Below are 24,530 nucleotides of genomic sequence, written 5' to 3'. Positions count from 1 at the left end.
AAAACAGTAAAATAAGAAATAGAATAGTAAAATAGTAAAAAAACCCCAATGAAACAAAAAGAAACTAGAATAGCCATTTAGTATGAGATAATAGTTTTAAAGAAAAAAGCCATTTCCGTTTCTATTGTTTTTTTGAATGGGAAAATAGCTGGATAGTAGAGATGATGGGTTTGCAATATTAGAAGCCAGAATAAATGGCTTGATTTTTTTTTTTCTGAAGTAACTCTGCTCATGTAAAGCATCGCTTTTCTTAGCAACATGCCTCAAGAGGCAGACTTGAAAGTTGGTCTTCTCTTTATTAAAGAAAGAACACTTTCTGTTGAGTATGTTGATATCTGTTATAGTATAAGCCAAGCTTATACTATATCTTACACTGATTCGGGTATTAAATCTGAAGAATGTGAACCAGTGCAGCTGAAAGGAGAGGCAGATCCATTTGAATGGGACTGCATCGCATGCAAATCAGAGTGCGAAAATGTCTGTATATATTTTCAGATCCTTGCTATCCTGGACTCCCATCTCACCCCACTTTTTATCGCAAAGTACCCTTTGGAGTACTTAGAAGTTAGGTTTTCCTGAGTTTCCATGTCTCTGTCCTTTCTTTCAAAGGCAGCTGTATCATGTAATTGCTTTCATAAATTGGTTAAACTATGTTTTAAAATTAGTTAATCTGGGGATTTGTCCCACTGCTTCTTGGAAAACTGTTCCTGAACTTCAATCTTGGAATTGCAAGAAGTGTTCTAATGTTCTAGTTCCATGACAGTTTATATGTGTTTGCTTTTGTTACCTGAAACAGCCCTTCTTCCTTTACGGCTATTATTCATCAGAAATTAATTAATCTTGATCACATTTTGCTTTCATGTTTCAGTTTGAAGTTGTCTTTTTGGGAATGGATGACTGGAGTTAAATCTGTGTATTATCCCAGATGAGTTTTCAGATGTGCCTCATTCTTTTGTTTCTGCCTTTACTGAAAATACCCGTAGCCTGAAGTGTATCAGTATACCCTAAATAAGCTTCTTCTGTTCCACAGCTATCACATATTCATTACATAGTCCTCTTATACTCTCTTAATGTATGCAGATCTTCATCCTCCTTTTTTCATTTCTTGGGTTTTTTTTTTTTTGGAAATGGGTGCTTTTGCATGTCATACTGCCAAAATTCACTTCATTTCAATTGTTATGTCGTCATGGTTGTCCAGTTCTTTCTGCAGAGCGTACATCTGTAGCATCGAGGTTAGCTAGTTACCTGTACGTATTGTCATGGTTTAGCCCCAGCCGGCAACCAAGCCCCACGCAGCTGCTTGCTCACTCACCCCCGGTGGGATGGGGGAGAGAATCGGCAAAAGCGAAAGTGAGAAAACTCATGGTCTGAGATGAAGATGGTTTAATTGGCAAAGCAAAACCCACACACAAGCAAAGCAAAACAAGGAATTGATTCACCACTCCCCATGGGCAGGCAGGGGTTCAGCCATCACAGAGAAGCAGGGCTGCATCACGCGTAATGGTTTCCTGGGAAGACAAATGCCATCACTCTGAATGTCCTTCCACCCCCTTCGTCTTCTTCACCCCAGCTTTATATGCTGAGCCTGACGCCATATGGTATGGAATATCCCTTTGCCCAGCCTGGGCCAGCTGTCCCAGCTGTGTCCCCTCCCAGCTCCCCGGGCACCCCCAGCCCCCTCGCTGGCAGCCCAGCAGGAGAAGCTGGACTGTCCTTGACTGCTCAGCAACAACCCAAAACATCAGCACCTTATCAACATTTTCTCATTGCACATCCAAAACATAGCCTCACGCTAGCTTCTGTGAAGAAAATTAACTCCATTCCCACTGAAACCAGGACAGCTATCTGCTAGTTTCCTTAATTTCAGAAACACTGAACAACTGAAACTACTTTTGTATGAACGTCATTAAGTAGACTGGAAAGGAATATGAATCGGATCAGTCCTATGGTTGATCCTAGAAGGTCTTTGCAGGTACCATCTCTCAAATCCTAACCTTTATTCAGTTGTCATTCCCCTTTCAAATACTTTACTAAAGCCCAGGTAGTTTAAAACTGTTCCACTTCCTTTGTCTAAAAAAATGAAAGGAGACTATTAGAATAGACTGGAATCACCTGCTAGTGATATACCCATGATTCATTGTATCCCTTTTTCTGTATACTTGCTTGCCTTTAAACAGTCTTTCATTCAAAGTAAATGATAAATCATTGGATACTATAAAGAAGATTGATGTGCCTGCAGTTGCACGGATCTGTTCTGTGCACATATACTTTTAGCTGCAAAAGTTGTTACAGTATCTGGAAATTCAAAGCGTAAAGAAGGAAGCCTACTGTCAACACTGTGAGCACCTGTAGAAGTGGTACAGAACAGCTCCTACCATAATTTGTTAATACAGGTCATACAGTTCACTAAATCACTGCATGGTTGAAGTTGGAAGGGACCTCTGGAGGTCATCTTGTCCAAACCCCCCTGCTCAAGCAGGGCCACCTAGAGACAGTTACCCAGGACCATGTCCAGACAGCTTTTTAATGTCTCCAAAGATGCAGACTCCATCCGCTATTAGTTAATAATAGTCTAGCTTTGTGGCAGTACTTAAAAGTAGTAATACCTGCATGTTAAATTACAATACTGTGAGCTGCCGTGAAAGCTGTTGTTGTTCATCTTCTTGCTGTCTGAATTTCATGCTTGTATAATATTAATCTGTTCCTAGCTGAAGAAACTACTTCCTTAAACACTTCTTTTATTATTGTTACTATACACATTATTTTTCTTTGAACAAAAGAAAAATGTCTCAATTTGCTGTACTGTTCAACTGGGTTTGTTGTGTAAGGACTAATGAACGAAATGCCATTTTAGTGAGCTTTTATATCAAAGAAAAATCTTCTAAAATATAACGTGAACTTCTGAATTTTTTTTGTTTTCCTTAATTTGTCAGACAGATGCTTTTCCTTATATTCTGGATCTTCTGTTATTTGAACAAGGTTTTGTTAATAATCCTTTATCATAAAACAGATAAGTCATTCCCAGACTACACCTTAATCTGTCTCTAGTTTTATTCAGTTTAAGATAGCAGATATCTTTTTGAATCAGTTCTATAAAAAGTTATCAGCTTTATATTCTGAAACGTGTAGAAAAACAGCTTCTTTCAGCAACTTTTCTCAGTGTAGATCAGGACCTCAAGAAACCTAGAGATGGCACAGTGAATCTTAAAGTATGTGTTGTTCTACATGCAGAACACTATTTTTTTACCCCACTGTTAGCCGGCATTTCATGCAAGAAGTTGGGCACCAAAATCAAGGCAGAAAAGGTATTAAACTTAAAATCCTTGTCCCTACCTGAAAGGGCACAGTGTATTCCAGCCCTTTGAAAATTAATCTGTCTTGGAGCAGAAGGGAACGGAGTGAGAAGGAAAGAATGGATGAGTGAGAGGGGGTGTTCAGTTGAAGACTTTATCATACCACATCTGTGGTATTGATAGTTTGTAAGCTCTTTGCATCTATTATCACAATACTTTATTTCCAATAGGAATATCCAGGCATCAACTCAGTACTAACAACTAATAGTATCTGTACGACAAGTTACAGAGCCCTAGATATATGTTGTCTATATACTGTTACCCTTTAGCTACCTCCTTGAGGCATTGCTCACTAATACATCATCCTTAGAGCTATCAACACTGCCAGCCTCATAAGAAGCTTGAACAACTTTTTAAGGTCTTCAGATACAGCCTTTTATACAGCAGGAATGTGTTATAGACTTGAACAAAATCATTCTAGTCTAAAGATTTAAGCTCTGCTAAACTTCTGGTTGTGATGGTGTTTAATCGGGATTATGGAAAAAGTGCCAACTTCTTTCTGCTATGAATTTTGCCTGGTGTAGCTTGGCAAACTGTCTTGACTGATGATACTATTTTAATATAATGAGAAAAATAGCACTTTTTTCTGTTCACGTTCCCAGAAATATAATGTATTAAAATCTCTATAGTGGTATTCTATACATAGAAATATAGAGATTTATATATATGTATTTGTATGACTTTCTGACAGAAGCATGAAAAAGAAAACAAGAGTGAACTCAGAATGTGAAAAGTTGAATACTGCTTCCATTTAAACCAATGGCAAACCCTGCTACTTTTGTCTGGAATGCAAGTTCTAAAGTTCTGTTTTCATACTCACAACAAGCAATATGTGATATAAACTATTATAGAACTATTATTTATTATTACTAATTATAGAATTATTGAGCATCAATATAGTTACACATTTTTTTTAGTCTTCAAAGATAATTAACAAGAAATTTTCTATCTTTTTGGTCAGAAAAACAGTAAAAAACCAGTAAAAAAACAGAAAAACATCTCTATGTTTGTAAACATAGAGATGAAATTAAGTCCTTAGGAGAATGTAAAAGTGCTTTCATTAAATAATAATTAAAGCTAACATTGTCATGCCCTTCAGAATGTAGTCATTCTCGAGTAACATCACTTTCGCCATAAAATTTTTCATGCTTTGCAATAGTTGAGCTTTGACTGAATTATTCTGCCCACTGTAAATTATTTCTTTTGTATTTTTCCAGATAATAAAATAAACCGGCAAAAAATAATCTAAGAATTTCTTGAGAAGAGCCTTATCAGAAAAGCACATTCACTTGGCATTCATATTACCGTTAGTCATGACTTCCACTGGGTCAAAAATTCTAGAAGCATTTAGTAATGGAAGACACTTTTTCTTGTTTTTGTCTGTCTGGGTATTTTGTCTTGCATTTGCTTTGGAGACATACATATTTTGTTAAATTCCACTGATGCTTTTTATTTTTGGTGATTCAGTATTATTGTAGGCAACCTATTTCCTTACTTCACTTTCATTTCTGGGGACAGGCTGCTGTCCATCTTATTTAGTGGCATTTTGACTATAACTCCAAAAAAAATTTTTTAAAGCATGTTGTTTTCTTCCGGTACCAGTAGCTGAAAGAAGGTTTTTCTCAGATCACAGCTTAGACGTAGATAAAAGAACGTGTCTTCAAGCAGGACAAGAAAATGGAAGCATCTAAACTCAAATTTTGATCATCAAATTCTTGGTTATTTACTAACATGTTATAGAGATTATGAAACAGCACAGGCACGTTGGGTTTTGACATTTTTTACAAGATCTCTTCATGTTGTCTTCAAGTGTCTCTTTTCTTTGTTTTTGACAGAAGGCTTAGTCACTGAGAAGAAAAGATTGAGCGCAAGTGATTTTTAAGCACTCAGCTAGGAAGGGGCACTTGCTTCTAGTTCCTGCTTAAATGTCCTGCATTTTACATTAAGTATCTGTGGGAGAAAATACACGCAACATTCCATGGCATATGGACCAGAACTGAGGAGTCACGATCATGATGCTGAAGACCTCACATATTCATTGTCATTCTTTTTTGGTCTCTATTTAGCGTTAATACTCTTTTTTTCAGTTCAGCCAGAGAGAGAGAGATCTTTCTTCACTTACTTTAGTCCTTCCCCTAGTTTTGTAGTAGGCAGGTACTTAGGGTACACAAAGTTTGGGGTTAAAGCCCCTTCAGTGTGAGGATGATTTAACCTGTCTATTCTGTATCAGATTTCTGAACAATGCACTACAGTAGTCAAGGAGGCAGTACCTTGATAAGAAAGGATAGAATAGCATAGCAAAGGAAAGGTTAAATTTTAAGAAAAGTGATTATGTACCCATTTTGCAGTTCTGGATTATAAACACCAAATGGAGTACCCATCTCTTTGCAGCCCAGTTTAAGATCCTAAATTTAAGCGTAGATAAGATTTAGGATAAACCTGTACCTTCTGTATTGACTTGTTTAGGTGGCTCCCACTGAGATGTTTCTTAAAGATGTTGTTTTGATGTATATGTATATACACTTTTACATATGTATAGAGACTATAGATACCTTACGTAGTACTGTAGAATTATTTTAAAATTTCTTCAAGCTAGACAGAAATGCTTCAAGGTTAGGCATACAACAGTAAAGTTTGGATCTCTCAAATAGTATTTTTAAAAGTGAATCTTAGGGGGGTTTCTTTTTTCCTGTTATATACTGACCTGTTTTGGATGAGTGGAGGGCCTTTGGTGTGCAACCTCTTCAGATCCACATAGTAGTATTTCCCAGATAATGTTTTGTCTCTACAGCTGCTTTCCTATGAAAGGCAGTTCCATATTCAGGTCCCATAGAATTGTGTATGTTCTGGTTCCTCAGCTGGTCACAGACCTGATGTTCTTTTGCAGTGGGAGGGACTTTGCTCCCCCAGACACTGTCTTGCAGTCCATCTGCTTCAGAGATGTGGGAAGAGAGACTGCCAGTGAAGACTGAGGCGAAGAACTTATAAAAACTTGAACTTAATAGAGCAGTCATCAGTCAGCTTGTTTGTGTTTCTAAACATTTTAAAATTATCCTTACCGTCTTCAGAAAATTGTGATGATAGTTTAATTGTAAGACCATAAATATATTTTGTTTTCCGTAATAACATTTCTTACAGTTTCCTTGACTTTTTACCAAGTTTTTCATTATCTATATCAATATTTTTTCAGTGCACACCAAAGTGTGGCCCAGGATTCAAACACCGAATTGTACTGTGCAAAAGCAGCGATCTTTTAAAAACTTTCCCAGCCGCGCAATGCCAAGAGGAAAACAAGCCGCCAGTCCGCATCCGCTGTAGTTTAGGCCGATGTCCTCCTCCTCGCTGGGTTACTGGAGACTGGGGGCAGGTAAGATAGTTCATATAAGTATTTATTTCTGTTAGTCTCCTACACATTGGCACCTTCTAAGGATAAGATGTTGCTGGAGATGGATAAGAGATGGTTCCCGTGACTGAAAGAAAAGCTTCTGTTTGAGCCCTGTTTGTCTCAGGTTGAAATGTTATTCTGAATAATAGTCATCTGCTGAACTAGAAAGGATTTGCTGACAGCAGTCTAGTTTCTACTGGATGGGTTTCTGTATGCATTTTTTTTTAAATTAAATAGTCATTGTTACAGGGTTTTTTGGAAGGGGCTTTTGGGATACAGCAATCTTGCAAGGTTTAGTATTTTTAAAACACATTTAACTTCCTTGAGAAGCATGATGGAAATACCAACCCAATTCCTATTTTAGCAAGATATATATAGCTGCCAAAAAAACCTTTGAGGTCTATATAATTTTACATAAAATCTGCTGAATTACCAGACAGGGAGCTACATTGTTACAGGATGGACTGAATAGTGCTGACATTATGCAGTGTTTCTAAATACGATATACTGAGTTTCCTGCTTGCTTTATGTTTTTGCATCTCAACTATGATCAATGGCCTGTTTTTAAAATACTAAATGGATGTTGCAGTTTCTAAGTTTGCTGAGGTATTTGCCACGAATGAAAATAAAACACTTCATCTTAACTAACCAGGGGACAATCATTTGTGGTATTACAGTCTAATCAGCTTTTCTTTTATGGTAGTTGTTCAGATGTGCATTTATCTTAAATTGATATTGTACTAAAACTACTGATTAGTTATAGAAATTTAAAAATGTTTTGAAACAGCAAAGTATTTTTGTTTGAAAGATAGTTTCCTTTTTCCTTGAAAAAGTCCTCTAGCAGATTTGAATTCTTGTTCTCCTGGGTATTTCTTCCTTATTCTGAAGTGATTATTTCTTTCATGAAAACAGGCACTTAAACTCAGACATGATATATGAAATCATGTAATTTATATTCTTATAACTCAAATCTGAACTGTTCAGAGAGCCAACATTGCATTGTGTTTTATTTTCTTTGAAAGAGAAGTGCTTGCATATACTGTCAAAAAAGAATTCTAAACTATGTTACAAAAATTAATTTCTGTATTAACCCAATCTCTTCATATGCCTGCCTTCTTTAAAATTTGTGCATGTGTACTATTCCTGATTGCTTTCTTATTATCTTGTTTTATATTTTAAAATTGGATCCAAGTTGTTTTACTTTCTTATCTCTCTTATTGTTAGTGTTCTGCACAGTGTGGTCTTGGGCAACAGATGAGAACAGTACAGTGCCTCTCATACACCGGACAAGCATCCAGTGAGTGTCCAGAAACACTTAGACCTCCATCAATGCAGCAGTGTGAAAGTAAATGTGACAGTACTCCCATTTCCAACACAGAAGGTAGGTTTGCCATCTTAATATAATTTATTATGGACAGGGTAAAGTGACATGGCTAGTGTTACTGCATTAATATGTTAGTAAAAGTCTACATGACATCATCTCTCAGACTGCGAATTATTTTTTTACAACTGTTTTCTAATTAGTCATTGTAATGATGGTGAAGATGAAGGTGAAGTGTGAAGTCAAAGGTAAAGTCAATAAAAACCTACATACAGGTTCTTTGTTTAAAAAACCACCCTTAAAAATATACATCCTAAGTCATAGACAAAATACTATTGTTTTGTGTCATTAATTTTCCAGTCTCTCTATTGGTTCAATAGCAGGGGGAGCATGATATACTTCTCACTGTCCTTCTATCTACTCCATAAGCCGTTAACATAACAATGTAGTGACAAAAATAGTTAATTACATGTTCACTGAAAGACTGGGACCACAGATTTAATGCTACATGGTGCTACAAGCCTGTTCTTATACTTTGACTTACTTGTCAGCTTCCTCTAATTAACTATTAATTTAATGGATTTATAATGCCTGTTTGAAATAATTACAGTATTTTTATGTGATACAGTCTAATTTAGTCGGACTACTTACTAGCTTAATCATAACTCTTTTTGCTAGAGGATATATTAGATAATAATGTCAGAATAAGCTTATTAATGTTTATGAAAGGCTCCACATCTGAACTCATAAATTGTCCCAGCCAACCTATTAGGAAATGCTGTCAAAGCTTCAAAGTAGAATTGGAGTGCTAGGCAGTAAAAGAAAAGTTTTCTCACTGATAGTACAAATTTAGAATAGTTGTTCACCAGATGAGTACATTTCATTTCGTGTGAAAGAGGAACAGGAATAAAAAATTACCGAAACATACATGTCCAAAAACCAAGAAAGATTACACAGCAACAATAGTTCTTTTAAAACAGCTATTCTGTAAATTATGATATTTCCTGAATTTTGAATACTTGACCACAATGTAACTAACACTGCGCTTTGTAATGTAACTAGTCTCTGTGCAGTATATAATGGAGTATCTTTTACGTAGGTTCTCCAACTACATTGGAGTTTAATATCCTATTTATATGGAACAAATACTCTGATTTTAAAATTTTTTAAAAGGGCAAATTTATACTACAGTCATTCAATACCTCCTGTATCCATTCAGGTTCACGCCATAGATTAAAAGTTGTTTTAAAAGTCTGTCAAATGGAGATGCCTGTGATGAAACGGGAGCATACTAAAATCTTCCCAGAAATACACTGATGATTCAGTTGTATGAGCACCATAATTTCCTGCTTGGAAGTTTTAATTTGAAATAGAGGCTTATCATCCCATGTTGTCATTTGAAAAACATCTTCACAATAGAATTTTCCTTGCTTATTTTAATTCCCATTTTTATGTTCAGTGCTCTTGAGTAATCTTTATGTGATGATTATCAGTCTAGGGAACTTTCTGCCCTTTAAAGCTCAAAGGCTAAATGATATTTTCAAACACAGATGTTGACTTTTTCCAAAGGAAGGAAGGTAATAAATTACTTACAAGTGGGCATGATGTAGTTCCAGTCTCCTCTTAATTTCAGAATGACAAGGTCATGTTATTTATAGTGATTATGTTAGTAATTCTTCAGTATTATCAAGAAAATATGCTAATCTCCTATAGATGAATACAATCAGGGTTTTCTGTGTGTGATCTATGCACACTTGGTGGGCATGGACTTCTTTACAGTGGAACTGTGCAGGGTAACTCTGAAAAGTAAGCCTGTTGGTAATAGTGGTTTTCAAGGACCTATACTTTCACTGGAAAATTTTTGGGATTCACAAATAGAAAATGTTGAAAACCACTTACATAGTATTCCAGATGGACTTCAGCTCTTTGGCCTTCACTCTGAGTGGGCCAAGTGTGAGCCAGCTCCTTACTGACAGCCATGCAACCTCATTAGCGCAGTTAGGAAGAATCGAGGGGGAAAAGATCTCTTCCAATAGATACAGGTCCCAGTGCGTTGCCACTTAGCATCCCCATTTTGCTGATGTCCCACATTGGATTCCACATGTATTTACTGGAAACCATTGATTATTTGTAAGCAATTAAGTGGCTCAAGTAGGTAAAAAGTAAATGTAATCTCCAAGTTCATTTAACAATTTAAAATACCTACATCCTTTCAGAATTACCTTGCTGCAATCCATGAAATACTCAGGGTGCCCTACCCCAAAATTAAACACAAATTTTGTCTTCAAGGTATTTTTTCAATAATTTTTCAAGTATTTCTTAAGTACATATTCTAATCTGTACACATCTCAGAGCTGCTATCAAACACTGAATGTAAGAAGCACAAACTGAAGATTTGCAGAATAATGTACAGGTATTGCACATTTTCTGCCTTAAAAAAATCCTCTTAGACACAAGAGAATTGTGTCTCTTGTGTTAGTAAAGTGTTAGCCTTTAAACAGAGAGGCATATCTTTTCCAGCATACTGGCGATGATGGAAAGCTTGTAAGATGTCAAGAACTAGCTAATCCTAAAGAGCACAACTATTTTGGAAAGATGATACTTTCTAAGAAAGAAATACTTGAGTTCTAGTATTTCCATGTGAATGTATTTGAGAGGCATACTGTGCCTACACACTCGCTTCTGTCTCTTCTCCAGGTGCAGTGGGATGTGAACTTTTATCAGTATTTGGGTTTCAGGGAAGGAGTCAGGTCTCTCAAGGCCTTGGGAGTGCATGCACGTAGCCGAGCATACCTGCTTGCACAGGGAGACTTTGTCCACATGCCACCTAGTATCACTGCCTTGTGCTTTGAGCCCCACTGTTGGGGCAAAAGCAACTTCAGCAACGGGTCATTGGTTTGTGGCAGGGTCAAAGTAGCTGGATTCCCTTCCTAATTCAAACCCCAGCAAACCTCCTCACTTCCTTCACTTGTTAAACTCTGGTGCTTGCAGCCTGTGGAACCCATTCAACAATTTCTGGACAATTTAATTTTACTAACCCAAGATAAGGACATACATGTTTTTGAGGAAGGTTGAGCCGCTCTGCAGTGTAATGATCACGTTGGTAAAGTTTGGAAGCACTTTCCTGGGGAAAACATGGGTTGTTTACATAGAGTCAAAATTTTGGGTATACGGAAATAGTAAAACAATATATCTTGTTACATTTTACATCTGCTTTAGCTCTTTGTTTTCTTTAAACTCTTCACTGGTGATTTAGAATATTGTAGATGGGATTTTGACGGGCTGCTGCTGATGAAGGTAACATTGCATTTGCTGCTGGAAGTGAACTACAGACAGCATGTACCACACAATTTGAAATGTATTCAGAATTATTTTATTCCCTTAAGTATATATATGCCTGCTCAATCTAGACTGATAAAGGCCACCTGAAACTTTACCTGAAACCTTTTTATTTGAAAAACTTTTTATCTGAAAAATTTTATCTATTTTTATGTCATTTCAGTTTTCCTTGTACTTTGTGTGATATGTCTTTGCAGTCTCTTTAGCTGAAGTCACAGTGGCATTCTGTGTTTATTACTGTAACATGATACTTCATATCATATTGTCTGATTTAGCCACAGAGTTCAGAAAGGGAGAGTTTAGGACATGTACCTTATTGAAACTTATTAACAATAGTTGCTAGGAACAAAAAGGGCTCTGCTAAACCTCTTCCACTCAACCACAGTCCTATGAAGAACAGACTACTTCATTGGCCACCATATCTATTTCAAAACCGATTTTTAAAACAGAAGTTGTGGGCAACTTCCATAATACTATTTCACTGCTGTCCAAATGGCATTGGCTGAACAGGGTGCAGGTGTAGTCAAGAGGAAGAATAACTTAAAGAAACATGAAACAGGATAATTTCAAATCCTACTTTTAGCAAAAACGCAGTTAGTGGCTTTACCTGTATTTAACTAAATACAGTGTGCATGAAGGTTGTTTTTGGGATTGAGTGAACTTTTTACATCTCGTCGAGATCAAGTGGGCCTTTTTATTCCTGACTTCATTTATAATTCACCATCTGTCTTTCCTATATTCCCACTCTTCACAAACACAAGGACCTGAAATATTTTTGGAAGATACTTGACCTCTTCTGGGAAGAGTTTTTGAAACTCAGTGAAAGACAGTGACCATGTGCGGTTGCTGATAGAGAAATATGTTTCAACAAGCTACCCCCAATGTCTTTTCTTCTGGCATCCAACTCTGTTTCCAAATTTAGAATGAAACTATTAGAAAAGTAGTACATAAAACATTGGGTAGGTGGAGTAAAAAAATTACAATGAAAGCACTATATCTGTGTTAATGAAATCAAAGTTTAAGTAATTCCATGACCTCTACTTATCTAGCTAAAAGCTTGCATATTGCCATTAGCAGAAATACTGTTCACTGGAGACCCTGAAGTTCAGCCTCACTAATGCTTTCCTAAGTTCAAATACTAAAAATTCTCATCTGTGTTTAACTTGCTACTACAGTATGCTTGCAGCACAAATGAACTGTCCATAACGACCTGTTCTAGAGAAAAAATAATGTACTAGAAGATTGTATGTAGAAGGAAGACAAATAGGAGTGGCTGAATGATTGTACATGCTGATGTGTTTGTTTCACCATGACATTTTTCTTTTCTTACCTGTTCAGTGGGTCTGTTGTCTCTTTCATACTTGGCTTACAAACATGTTGAAGTCAAGGACTGTTGTTCTGTCAGGCTTTGGAGCAACAGCATCCTGGCCTCCAGTCCTCACTTCTAGATATCAAATCAATACAAAGTATGATAATGGTCAAAGTACTACTAGTTCATCTCCTTTTTATTCACGTTTTCTTTAATAGCTAATGAGAAAGATTGTAGGAGGAAGCCAGTATCAAATGCAACATTTAAAGAGTAAAAATAGCATCCTTTTGAGACAAATAATTTTCTGAGAATTTCAGAAAATGAATTTAATTTCATTCTTCCCATCACTTAATTTTTGTAAATCAAACTTGTGGGGTTTACTTTTTCTCCATATACATCTATTCCATCTTCCTACGTGTGAAGCAAACTTCCTTGACAAAGTCCTGCTTTAATATTAGTCTGGAAGGAACTGTGCAAATGCTTTTAACTAAAAATTCCCTATCAGGCTTCTATCACAATATTAACTCCAGTGCAAATGAAATCTGCAGCAGCAACATCTGAGCTGTAGAACCTGAGTGTACCCTTGAGCGCTCAGATACAGCTGTATCTCCAGCTATACCAGAATAAGAGCTGGACATAGACCAAACTATCCCATTCTCTATTACCACCTTCTTTCTACAGAAAGAAGATTGAGCCAGAGGAGAACCACAGCATATTCCAGCAGTGTTCCTGTAATGTACCCCCCCAAGTCACTTTAGATACAACCTGTATGGAATGGAAGAGAAGGAATTCTTCCTCCACATGGTTGAGCTCTTGTTTTTTCCCTTCCTGGGAGAATTACCTGCCAGTATGACAAGGGGTACTGAGGCAGTAAGCCCAGCATATAGGGAAAACACAACTCTGAAAAAAGCTCCTACATGTCTATTACAGGCATAAAAATGGCTTTTCCGCCTGCATAGAAGAAATTATGGGTGTGTGGAACCAAGCCTAAGGTATAATCCACCATTCAGTCCAGTCACTGAACTCACACTGTTGGTGCCTTTATTCATAACGCTCATAATTTTCTCCATCCCTGTTAGCTGCAATGCACATTCTATTTCAAGGATTCTTACAAATACAGAGGCATGGTACCAAATAGTGCAGATCATGTTAGATTTTGGATAACTTCTCATGATGGACAAAATAACTCCTGAGAAAGAAGCTATAAAAGTATTGTAAGAAAAATGACTCACATTTCCTAGCTGCCTAAAGTGATCATTTATCCCAATAAATGATAATTCTTCCAAGACAAAGTGGGCACATTTCTAAATGTCTGGGAGGGAAGCCCTGCAAACATTTTTATGGCTTTTTAAAATATATTGTGTGCAGTAGGCTGGACTAGAAAGAGTAGTTACAAAGAGGACAAGGTGGTTGGATAGAGGAGCAGCATGTTAAATGCCAAATTTTATTTTATTTTAATTAATAATTTACTTTAATTTTTGTTTCTGATTTTTTCTCTTTAATGCTCTTAATTATTAGAGTGCAAAGATGTGAACAAAGTGGCATATTGCCCACTGGTGCTGAAGTTCAAGTTCTGCAGTCGAGCATACTTCAGACAGATGTGCTGCAAGACCTGCCAAGGACACTGACCCACGGAAAGCACAAGAATGTGCCTTGCTGTTATCATTGTGGAAGAGTGTCCATCGAAGAGAGCCACAGAGTGGAATGAGATTGACGTCCTTGCAAATGCATTACCCTGTGGAAAACGTAACCACTGGTCAGCCCCAGCTGACAGGATTTCAATATTATTTTAACTTCTGTGAAGTGGGATTTATTAATCCAAAGTGCTGGACACAGTATAAGGAGGGGATGCCAAATTGGAAAGATCCACACAACACATATAGAATAGCTTACTGTGGAACATTTGTGTTCTTTTGACTAAATCCAATAGTCTGTTTACCTCCTTGGACCATTAAAATAAATTTTATTATGGACTTAGCAATGACACTGAATCCATTTGTATTTAAAACTGTTTAAAATGTAGCTGTTATGACTTGGTCTACTATGGAAGTAAAGAAGAATCAAAAAAATATTAAGTCATAGCTTAAAAATGTTAACTATTTTATCTCACGACACAGCACCACAATTTAAATTATAAAATGAGCTTGGTAATGTTATTTAAGGAGCAGAAATTTTTTAAAAAAATGTATTTTTCCTTCATTCCACCTAATTCCCTTTGGAGTAATCCATATTTCCTGAACACTGCTGTGAGCCATATATAAAGCTATACTAAGTAGAACAACGATGAGGGAGTTAGTTTTAAGAGGTGCAACAGTTATTGCGGTGGTGTATGAAATACAAGTGTGCTATGAAACAAAATGAAATCTCTGTTTCAGGTTTATAGCCATCTTACCATTGTACAAATGAAGCTGATATTTCCACTGAAAGGGAACATATTTCATTATCATGGAGGATGCAGACTCAAACAGTGGTGAAGACTGTATTGCCAGCTCCTTCACTACTACCGTACAGGTTGCTTAGAACTTTAGAACTTACACTTTGACTCCAGATCACTTTTGTTTACAACACCAGTCACAGAGAAGAAAAAACTGTGGGCATCTAGATCTGGTTTACATGTTACTTTTGATTCTCCAAAACTAAGGAATTCCAGTGAAAAAGATAAGCCTACTGTGTAATAGCAACAATCCTTTGCAAAGCTGAAAGTTAAAATGGATTCCAGATGTTCCCTTCTTTGATACCATAGGAGAAGGGCATTTGTTTATGAGAAAGAATATGTGAATGTGCCGTTCAGGAGACCACATCTAAGTGGGCAAGGATAACCAAAGAATAAACGACTCGTGGCAGTATCTAGGTTCTGTTCAAATGAGAAGTCAAAAGCGTGCTTGAGCCAAGAGGCGTGTTGGACTATCAGGAGTAAGGCACACTGGAAAAGGAATGGCTAGAATGAAGTCTGGCCACCATCACCTAAATGGCCAGGTACATATTTAAGGCTGGACTGTATTTAAAGCTAGGGGCAGCTTTCAGCATGAGGCTGGAACAAACTCATGCCTTTGGATTAGTAGCTAGATGCCTTAACTATGCTGCTGCCATATTCCACTTACTTCATATTACGATATTTTTAATATTCACCAAATACTTTGCATTTTTAAACGTGAAACCAAACTACTTAGGCAAGTCACATTCTACCATAAAAAAGTTAATTATTATGCTCCTCTTCCCCTTCATTTTTCAGTAACAGACTCAACAAGGAGATAAGGAAAGTAGGTACTTGTTTATATTAATATATTGTACTTGAATGCTTGCATTTTGCAGCAGGTACTTGATGAATGTGCTTTTGTGTCCAACTGCCTCCTTTGTTGTAGTGCAATTAAAATTCTGTGAACAAAAATGTGTTGCAAATTCTAACTCAAATAGCACTTTTTTAAAAAAGTACTCTTTTCAGTGAAAAATTATTTCAAAATATCATGAGATTGAAGTGTACCAATGTATTTTACCAATAACAAGCCAAATGTGTTGCACACAGTTTAGTAATGTGAATTAACATGGAACAATAGGTATTGTTAACAAGACTCATACTATGAAATAACCCCAACATATTGACAATCTGTCTCTGAGGTTTTGTGTAGCCCACATATTCACGGCCGTCAAATTTCTGTCATCTGCTACCTCTTGCCAGTATTTCCACTTCTGTACTCCTGTGACCAGTGGAATTCATTTTCAGTTGACTTGCGTGTATTCACGTATGCTTATCTGCTGCTCTCATCACCATGTAAACAGTTCCTCTTAAAACTGACACCAGTAGATAAAAAACCCCCAATCTTTGGGGGTTGCACATGGGGATTAAGGGCGATATGTAGTCCTTTTCTGTAAAGTGAATCGACTTTCTATATCCTTTTGACAAAACACCTTGGTGCTAGCATGCCCTGGCTAGGTCAAAAATATAATGAAAGGGAAAGGGGTTGCTATAGCGTTCCCTAAGCAAGAGGCCTCTTTGTATCAGGGTCCGGTTTTCTCCAGGGCATGATTTTGTTTATCAGCTAATGTGTCTTTTAGCTAACAAGAAAAGGGTTTTCTATGTATTCAAAAGAAACCTTCTTTTTTTTTTTACCTCACTTAGGACATTAAAATTGTAAGGAGTGTTTCCAAAGACACATTTTGCTCTCTTACTGGTGCTAGAACACTAGGGAGTCTGATGTTTACTCTGCAACGTAACAGCACTGAGGTCTGAATTTAAAGAACTCCCTGGAGCAACGTTGAATTGTATTGTTAAAGGGAACAAAACACAGAATGTATGTGGATTTACAAACTAAGCAACACTTCAGACTAAGACCGAAAAATGAAACCTAATTCAAAGAAAAATAATTGGTTTCCACAGCACAGTTCGTTGCTGCTGCTACACTGTAGCCATCTATATAATCTAAGCTAAATAGTGTTATATTCCCAAATAATGACGAAAGGACTATTTGTATAGGCTATAAATATCACAGGCCTAGAATCAAATAGTAGAATACGAAATGCAGAAATCAGTCTGGTGCCAGTACTTCCACTGAGCAATACTATCAGCTGAAGAAGATCAAAACAGAAAAATCTAGAGATTAACCCCTCAAGGTGTATACACCTAAAAATAGTCCATTTTGTTAGGAACTTTGTAATGGAGTGAATGTCACATAGATATCCTTAATAATACAGACTGAAATTACCTTTGTATTATTGTGATTAGTTGCTTATTATTTTATACTCAGTATTAATGTGGTACACTGTTACTTTATTATTATTATTTTTGCTTTTGTAAATTATATTCTAATTTATTGTCATGTTTCTTAACACTTGTTCTACATGCATTCTCCTGCTTGTAATGAAAACAAAAATATTGTAACACTTGATGCAGTGAAATTCCACACCAGGCACAGATTTGTTTTTAACATAGATAATTTAGTAAAATAAAACTGCAGCTTTTAAGAATGATACCCATGGTACAGTTGTCTATTCCCTGACTTACAGTTACGAGAATTCTGTATGCTTAATGTTTGCTTCGTCAGATGCGCCAAAATATATATAAGGTGTTTTCTTTCAAGTAACATCTATATGTTATGCTAGAATCCTGTCCTTGTCAGCAGCAATGTTTGTCATATATACGCAAAACAGTAAGGAAAAGGAAAAGTCAAGAACATGGTCATGTACGTTACTAGATAATATTTTAACCTAAGCTATAATGTAGATCAAGAATGACATTAATGGCAGCAAAAATATCGTGTACTACTTGGAATTATTTCATTAACAGCCAGTCAATAATAACAATAACAATAAAATGTCCTTATTGCATTGAGCTTTTAAGGTTTTATCTGAAGTTTATCTGAAGCCATGATGTTTTTAAATATAAAAAAGAAAGTAATTTCAGAAGACTTGGTGCTTAGGTCACTGTTGCTGAGACATGCTTCTTTTCTTACCTGGTACAGTAAAAATATCTTGTATGGAAATATCTGATCAAGCCCTATGAAATATTTCTTGTTTCTCAGTTAAAATCTAGTTTCTAGTTTAATGAAAATAATCACTACTATTATGAGTAAGATGTTAAAGAAAGTACAGAGAACCTTAAATATTTTGATAAGGTGTTTACTAATTTTGCTTATTCTTTTTTATTTTATTTACAAATGAGGATTCAAGAGACAATTACCTGTTTTAAAGATACGGGTATTTCTCTCTGTGCTCTGTCACAATGTTATATTGCCTTACATATCAGAAGTTAAAGATGGAGTAGTCTTAGTAAATAACACAGTCTAATAATAGTTTCATCTGTCATTCCAAAACTCTGTTGACTTTCCTTCCATACAGCTACACGACAAGTTATTACCTGATCCGTTTCCCACTATTGTTCAGTTTTGAGTATTATTCTCCACCCCTGCCCCGCCCCAGAGCATTTGTGTTTAGGATTATAATGACAAACTGGGTACACTGAAACAGATGCTGTCGTGTTTCCCTGTCTTTTCCTCCTCCTGCTACCTTAAACCTAACATCACCCATGCTGACTGTAGAATTCCTGGCACGCAAAATTCCCTTCAGTCTTATTAAAATGCACTCTTCCTGCGCCTGAACTTCCTTCTGGAGCCAAGCCTGCTATTATAATTCTCTCTTACACTTTTTCAGTTTATTTCTTGAGGAAATGGACACCATTTTTACCTGAGATAACTTGCTTTCCTTTTCTCTGATTTCCCTTGCTATACCCCACAACTGTTCCTTCATCAGTAAACTCCCTGTTCTTTCTGAAGCGATGTGATCTACAAGAAGGACTTTTAAATATCCTCTGTAGAATGCTGAACAGGCCTTGGTTATTTTGCTGCCTTTTTTATTGTTATTATTTTTTATTACTAGGAACTAAGATCCAGGACTCTTCTGTGGAAGTTTACTGCAATAGACTGGATGAGTCCTGTGAGCCTCATTTGGAGTCAGTCAGTCATCAATCTAAGAGTCTTAAGGCCATTACTAAGTTGAGGCTGTCATTCTGCAAGAAGTGACACCCTATCTGGCTGTCTTCCCGTCACCACAAACAACAATTAGGTGGAAGGGATGGATCATTGCTTCTGTGTGGTCCCTCCAATCTTTGTCCTAGACAGAATGGTGTAAGAGCATTTGCATGCAGTAATCAGGATGGAATCCCAAACAGATTTATAAGGACTCAGTCAGCCGCAGAACAAGGTTCACTGCAGCACTAGCAACTTGGTAGTTTCCCAAGTATATTTGGCCCAGCTAGAGGGGGAGTTAATGTCCAGTTTAGGAAACCAAGCCACTCAGAATGCGGTATGGCATGCATTTAAGGATATTGTGTCCCTTAAACTGGCATATCACCTAAGCACCACACGTCATTTATTTTCTTCTATTTCTGTACAGGGCTGACATTTTCATTGAGCTGGACAGGCTACAGGACACAGAGTTTATGCTCAGAGGTCATATAGCTGCTAGTCAGAAAATTACTGAAATCTGACCCAGAAAGAATATAAGTATGTATTTCTGCATTAAGAGTGGGAAGATGTCATTTCTATAAACAGGAAGGCCTTTTCAGAGAAGACCTAGAAAGATCACTAGATAAATAATCTCACTTCTTTAGTAATCCTGTTTGGAACAAATTCATCGGATCACAGCCTGAGATAGAAAAGGAAGTATTTTGGAAGCTAGAAGTGAAGGCTCAGCCAGAGAGTGCTCCAGGCTTCGGTTGCTATGACCACCCAGAGGGATCAGATTTGGCCTGGCTGATAAGGGATAAGCCATGGCTTTTGGAAATTGGATTTCTTTAATGCTAAGCACATCAAAATCAGTGTATTTGTTTACTCTTTTCCCCAAGCCCCTTGACATCAAAGTCTTTGTAACTGTACACACTCTTGCAATGTTTATAACATAAAAATTATCGTTCATATGGTTTGAAAACCTATCTCACAATATGATTTATCCTTTGCAATGAAGATCAGTCTTCTGTGTAGGATTCAAGATCACCCTCCCCTTGGAAGCAGATTGGTACTGAGTAACGCTTCATGTGCAATTAAGCTGAGGTAACAGTTCTGCACGTGTAGGCATGTCTTCCAGTTATGACTTTCTGTGAAGTCACAGACCCTCGAGTTAACTGGAATTTCAGGAGACAAACTTAAGTTGAGAGTGCATTTTAAGTTATTATTGCCACCTTTGTTCTGAGGTCAGCTATGCTTTATAATAAATAAATAAATATATTATAATTTTTATAATAAAGCAAATAATTTTACAGAAGTGCAGTGCACTTCGTAGGGTCACTGCCTTCTAACATCTTCGAATACTCATCAGAGACAGGGTCAATGCACCACAACGTGTGTTTGAAAAGTTTGCAGTCCATTTCCAGGACACTATTGTTCACTCCTCAGAATCCACACACTGGGACAGAACTTTTTTTCCCTTCATCATCATCTCTCCGCTGGTGACCTCTTCTTTCTCACTGCTTTCGCACATCTGTGGAACTCACATTTGGTGTATAGTACTGCTGTCTATGATATAATATTTTAATATTAATGTTATTAAGAGTTTTCACATCTGTAACAACACTGTTGTATGTTAAAAATGCTAATTTTAGGTTGGTTTTGGGAATTATTTATTTATTGGAGTGTAAAAAATTGATATAAAATCTAAATAAGAATTTAAAGAAACAAATGCTAGAGATGCACTATATTTATTTTTTTCAAATAAGATACGAGATAAAGATAATTTTTCACATTTTTTCTACCACAATAATTAAAAGACCTCAAGATGCTTTTTCCTGTTATGAAAAACACTGAGTTTGGAGCAAATATAAACTCAAATATTCCCTCAAAGGGAACTGAGCCTCTCTTTTGGTCTCTCAGATTCTCTTTCACATTTAGCCTTTGCTATTCAAATGCACTATCAAAACAAGACCTTCTGCAGCAAAAAGGAATCTCAAACATCTCATTTGGCCTTTCTGGCTCAAAGTTTCCTTAGAAGTTTATTTACCTAAGATAAGGTTACATTGTTGTAACCATCCTGTCAATTAGCAGATAACATTTGACTTCAGATGTATTATTCTTCACAAGCATTTTGTCAAGGATAGGGCTGGTAACTGAGTTCCTAGGGAGGGGAGGTATGACGGCTATAATTACATATATCAATTAACTATATATTGCTTAGAGTCCTTGTGAAATAGGACTATGTGCAGAAAAGCCGATTTAAATAAAAAAGGAAAAGAATTTAAGCTGCATTTTGTATCAGCTGCAAAGGGAAAATACAAAGGAAGAATATTCCATCTCAGGATTTTCAGTGAGGTTTAAGAAGCTGGCTCAGCTTTGGTTGCTGACTGCAATCCTTGGTAAAAATATTTGTTAAAGCTAAAGGAGGATGGCCTAAATTCTGTTAACATGTTAGGGTTTTTTTAACTTTCATAGCCTAATCAACCTGAGAAAGAGCTCAAGCATTAAGACAAGCATCCTTCTGTAAGGTATCCTCCCTGAGATTTGTGAGGTTGCTATGCTGGTTTTGCCACTTCTTGCAGTCGTGATGATCACAAATTCTAAGGAAAGAAAATTATACCATGGTTATACCATATACCAATTCCGAGAACTGTTGGTTTGTGGCCTTGGTTTCTCGGCTCTGGATGTGTTCCCTCTGTCCCTTTCTCTTCTAGAGGGAAAATTCTGCCATGTCGCCCTTTTTCCCCCAGTACGAGCAAAACACATTTCTGGCACCACAGACGTCCTGGCTGCTCCTCGGCATTCCCAGGCGTTGGGCAGACGCTCAGTAAAACGGGTAGATGTGGCTTCAGACATTGCAGGTGCCTCTGCCTGTGGCGCCTTGGACAGCACTGCATCAAATCGAATTCTGCGGGACGTGGCCTTCCTGTCACCTGGCACGGCATGCTGGGGACAGGGTGCACTCAAAAAACAGCTCTTTCCAGGGCATCTTTCAAATTCGGCTAGCAGCCTTCTCTTAGCCTTCCTGCCTGTGGCACCAGGTGTCCCTCAGCCCTTTTTGGGAGCCCAGCAGCGGCCCATGGCAGCGCAGAGCCACAGCCAGGACAGGCGCTGGTGTGCGCAAGGCGGTCACAGGGCCTGGCTGGGGCTGGGGGTTGCCCTGGTCGCTTGTGTGTGGTGTGGAGAGCTACTGAGCTCCAAGCTGTGACGGGTCTCCTCCACCAGCAGCTGGCACCTGTGCGGAGGCCGGGAGCTGGGCAGGGTTGGCCTCAGTCTGGGGAGTGCCCAGGGTAAGGAGCGCCCATGGCTGTTGCTGGCTGCTCGGGCCGGGCTGAGCAGCAACCACTGTCTGGCCTCCGGCTCACGGCAGCTGCCCCTTCACCTGGAGAAGTGAAGGGGACGCCGCAGTGAGCAGCCACACAGCCCTAAAGGGAGAATTCCCTGCGTGTGAGCAGGAGGGCTCGAGCTGAGGTGGAAGGCCAGCGATGGGGCTGGGGGAGCCACAGTGGGTCCACGGCTCTGGGGCATGTGCATCGGTGGGGCCGCTCGATGAAGGAGGGACGCTGCCGGGCTGGAAAAGCTGCAGAGGGACCAAGGGGTGGGGAGGGAGAGGGGGCCATGAGATGGAGTAGGGGAGCTGGGAGGGCATGAGGAGCTGAAGAAATCTCAGGTAGCGAGGGGATCCTGGAGCAAGGGTTGGATGAATTGGTGGAGACCACAGGTCCCAGCCAGAGGTGTGCCTACAGCGGAGAGGAGATGGCTCCTGTGGGTAGATAGAGTGTGAGATAAACTTTTAGCAAAACCTTGAGCTCAGAGAGGCCAAGGGGATTTCCCTTGCAGAAGCTCAGTCCTCAGGATGGAGTGGAGGACCCATGCAGGACTCTGGAAACAGAGACACCCATGGTCAGTTTAATGCCTTCAGTGAACTCCTGAAATGCTATATATACTATTAAAAGAATAAAGCTGTTACTCTCTTGGTGACTTGCAGCAGTGAGCTGAACTCTATACCTCTTTGGATAGCCTGCTTTAATTGGTTATGCTGTGTTCAGCAGATGAGTGAACTGCAAATGATCACAAAAAGTAGCAGTTGCAAAAATGATGTCCATAAATCTGCCTGCCGCAAAGACAGCAGCGTTTTTGAGTGCCAGATGCTTGCTGAGTCCCATGTAATTCTGCTGAGCTGATGAACAAATGCTTACAGCGTGTGTTGCCTCTCAGCTGGTCATCGGGATAGTGAAGAGCTGCCAAGAGGTATGTTGCTTGTTAATAGTCTGAGACTTGAAGCCTTCAAAACAATAAACCTTGAATCTCCTTTAAAAATAAAAGGGTAAGAGAGCGGTAACATGTTTTGGTTAACTTTGGACTGAAATTTTGATCATTCCTCTGTGGCTTCAGCAACTTGATTACAAAAGCAGTCACCTTGCATAGGGTGTCCAGAGTTGTGCAATGGAGTACTGTGGTTACGTGTAAAATGTCAGCTTTGTTTTGCCTGTGTTTTCCTTATTATACCATGTGCGTCATTCAGCAGTATACGTTTACCTTTATTTTGATCGAGTTCATGCTGTTCTTGGAGGTTGCTTTTAATGGCCTGTACTTACCTGGACTTAGTCTATGGAAGTTTGGAAAAGGATGCACAGATGAATAGTCAGCCTTACTGCTCAAAAATCTTGAGCCAGGGTTTGAAAAAAAAACATGATACTGTCTTTGGGAAAAAAAACCACCAAACCAAACCCAAACTTCTGAGTTACTGTTCTCTTATTAGGCTTTTTTTGAAGCCTTATGGTTTACTAGTTTCACATTTTTCCCCCTCTGTGTACTGAGGAAAGATAGAAAATAAATTTTTTAAGAGTCAGAGGAAAGGCGGGAACCTCAACAGCTGGATTCATGTAATTGCAGTAGTCTTTCAGTAGAAAACACAAACACTTTCAGACATTATAAAATTACAAGGGCTAGTGGGATAAATATCCCATTTTGATTAGGATGGAACACTCACTACACTTTTTAGGAAGTGTCAGTTATACTTACCTTTCTCAGTAAAGGCAATTGTTTTATAAAACTTTAAGCTTTGATCCCCATTTTATAAAAATAATGACCTGACAGTGAAATGCTGCTTCTCTCTGGGTCATTTCAAGGGATTGTCTTCCAGCTAGAAACTGCCAGAACCCAGGGTTATTCTATCCACATTCTCATTGTCTCTAACATCTGTGATCTGCTAGGAAAGAGAAGGATGCAGTACCAGCTCTATACCAATGAGTAAACCCTCAACAACAATGTAGCAGCATCCTGTCTTACATTTGCTTCTTTCATGAAGGTGCCCAGCAAAGCTGAACTTGTGGTCTGCTGAAGGACTCCTTGGAGACTACGAAGGTAATGTTGTCTTCATCCT

The 24,530-nt window shown here is 38.0% G+C and overlaps 1 protein-coding gene across 1 annotated transcript in view; it reads left to right on the top strand.

Moving 5' to 3' along the window:
- Positions 1–14,397, top strand: part of ADAMTS6 (ADAM metallopeptidase with thrombospondin type 1 motif 6) — a gene marked incomplete at its 5' end in the record, with an annotated part of 153,627 nt that extends 139,230 nt beyond the window's left edge. The window contains 3 exons of the mRNA XM_082013693.1: positions 6,544–6,720; positions 7,963–8,119; positions 14,226–14,397. Coding sequence (XP_081869819.1) covers positions 6,544–6,720; positions 7,963–8,119; positions 14,226–14,335 — 444 coding nt within the window. The 3' untranslated portion in view covers positions 14,336–14,397. The remainder of the gene's footprint in view (positions 1–6,543; positions 6,721–7,962; positions 8,120–14,225) is intronic.
- Positions 14,398–24,530: the final 10,133 nt, after the last annotated feature.

Source organism: Phaethon aethereus, assembly GCF_964289735.1.
Source record: "Phaethon aethereus genome assembly, chromosome: Z".
Classification (NCBI taxonomy): domain Eukaryota; kingdom Metazoa; phylum Chordata; class Aves; order Phaethontiformes; family Phaethontidae; genus Phaethon; species Phaethon aethereus.
The sequence above is the reverse complement of the archived record's forward strand: the minus strand, read 5'-3'. Positions and strand labels throughout refer to the sequence as shown.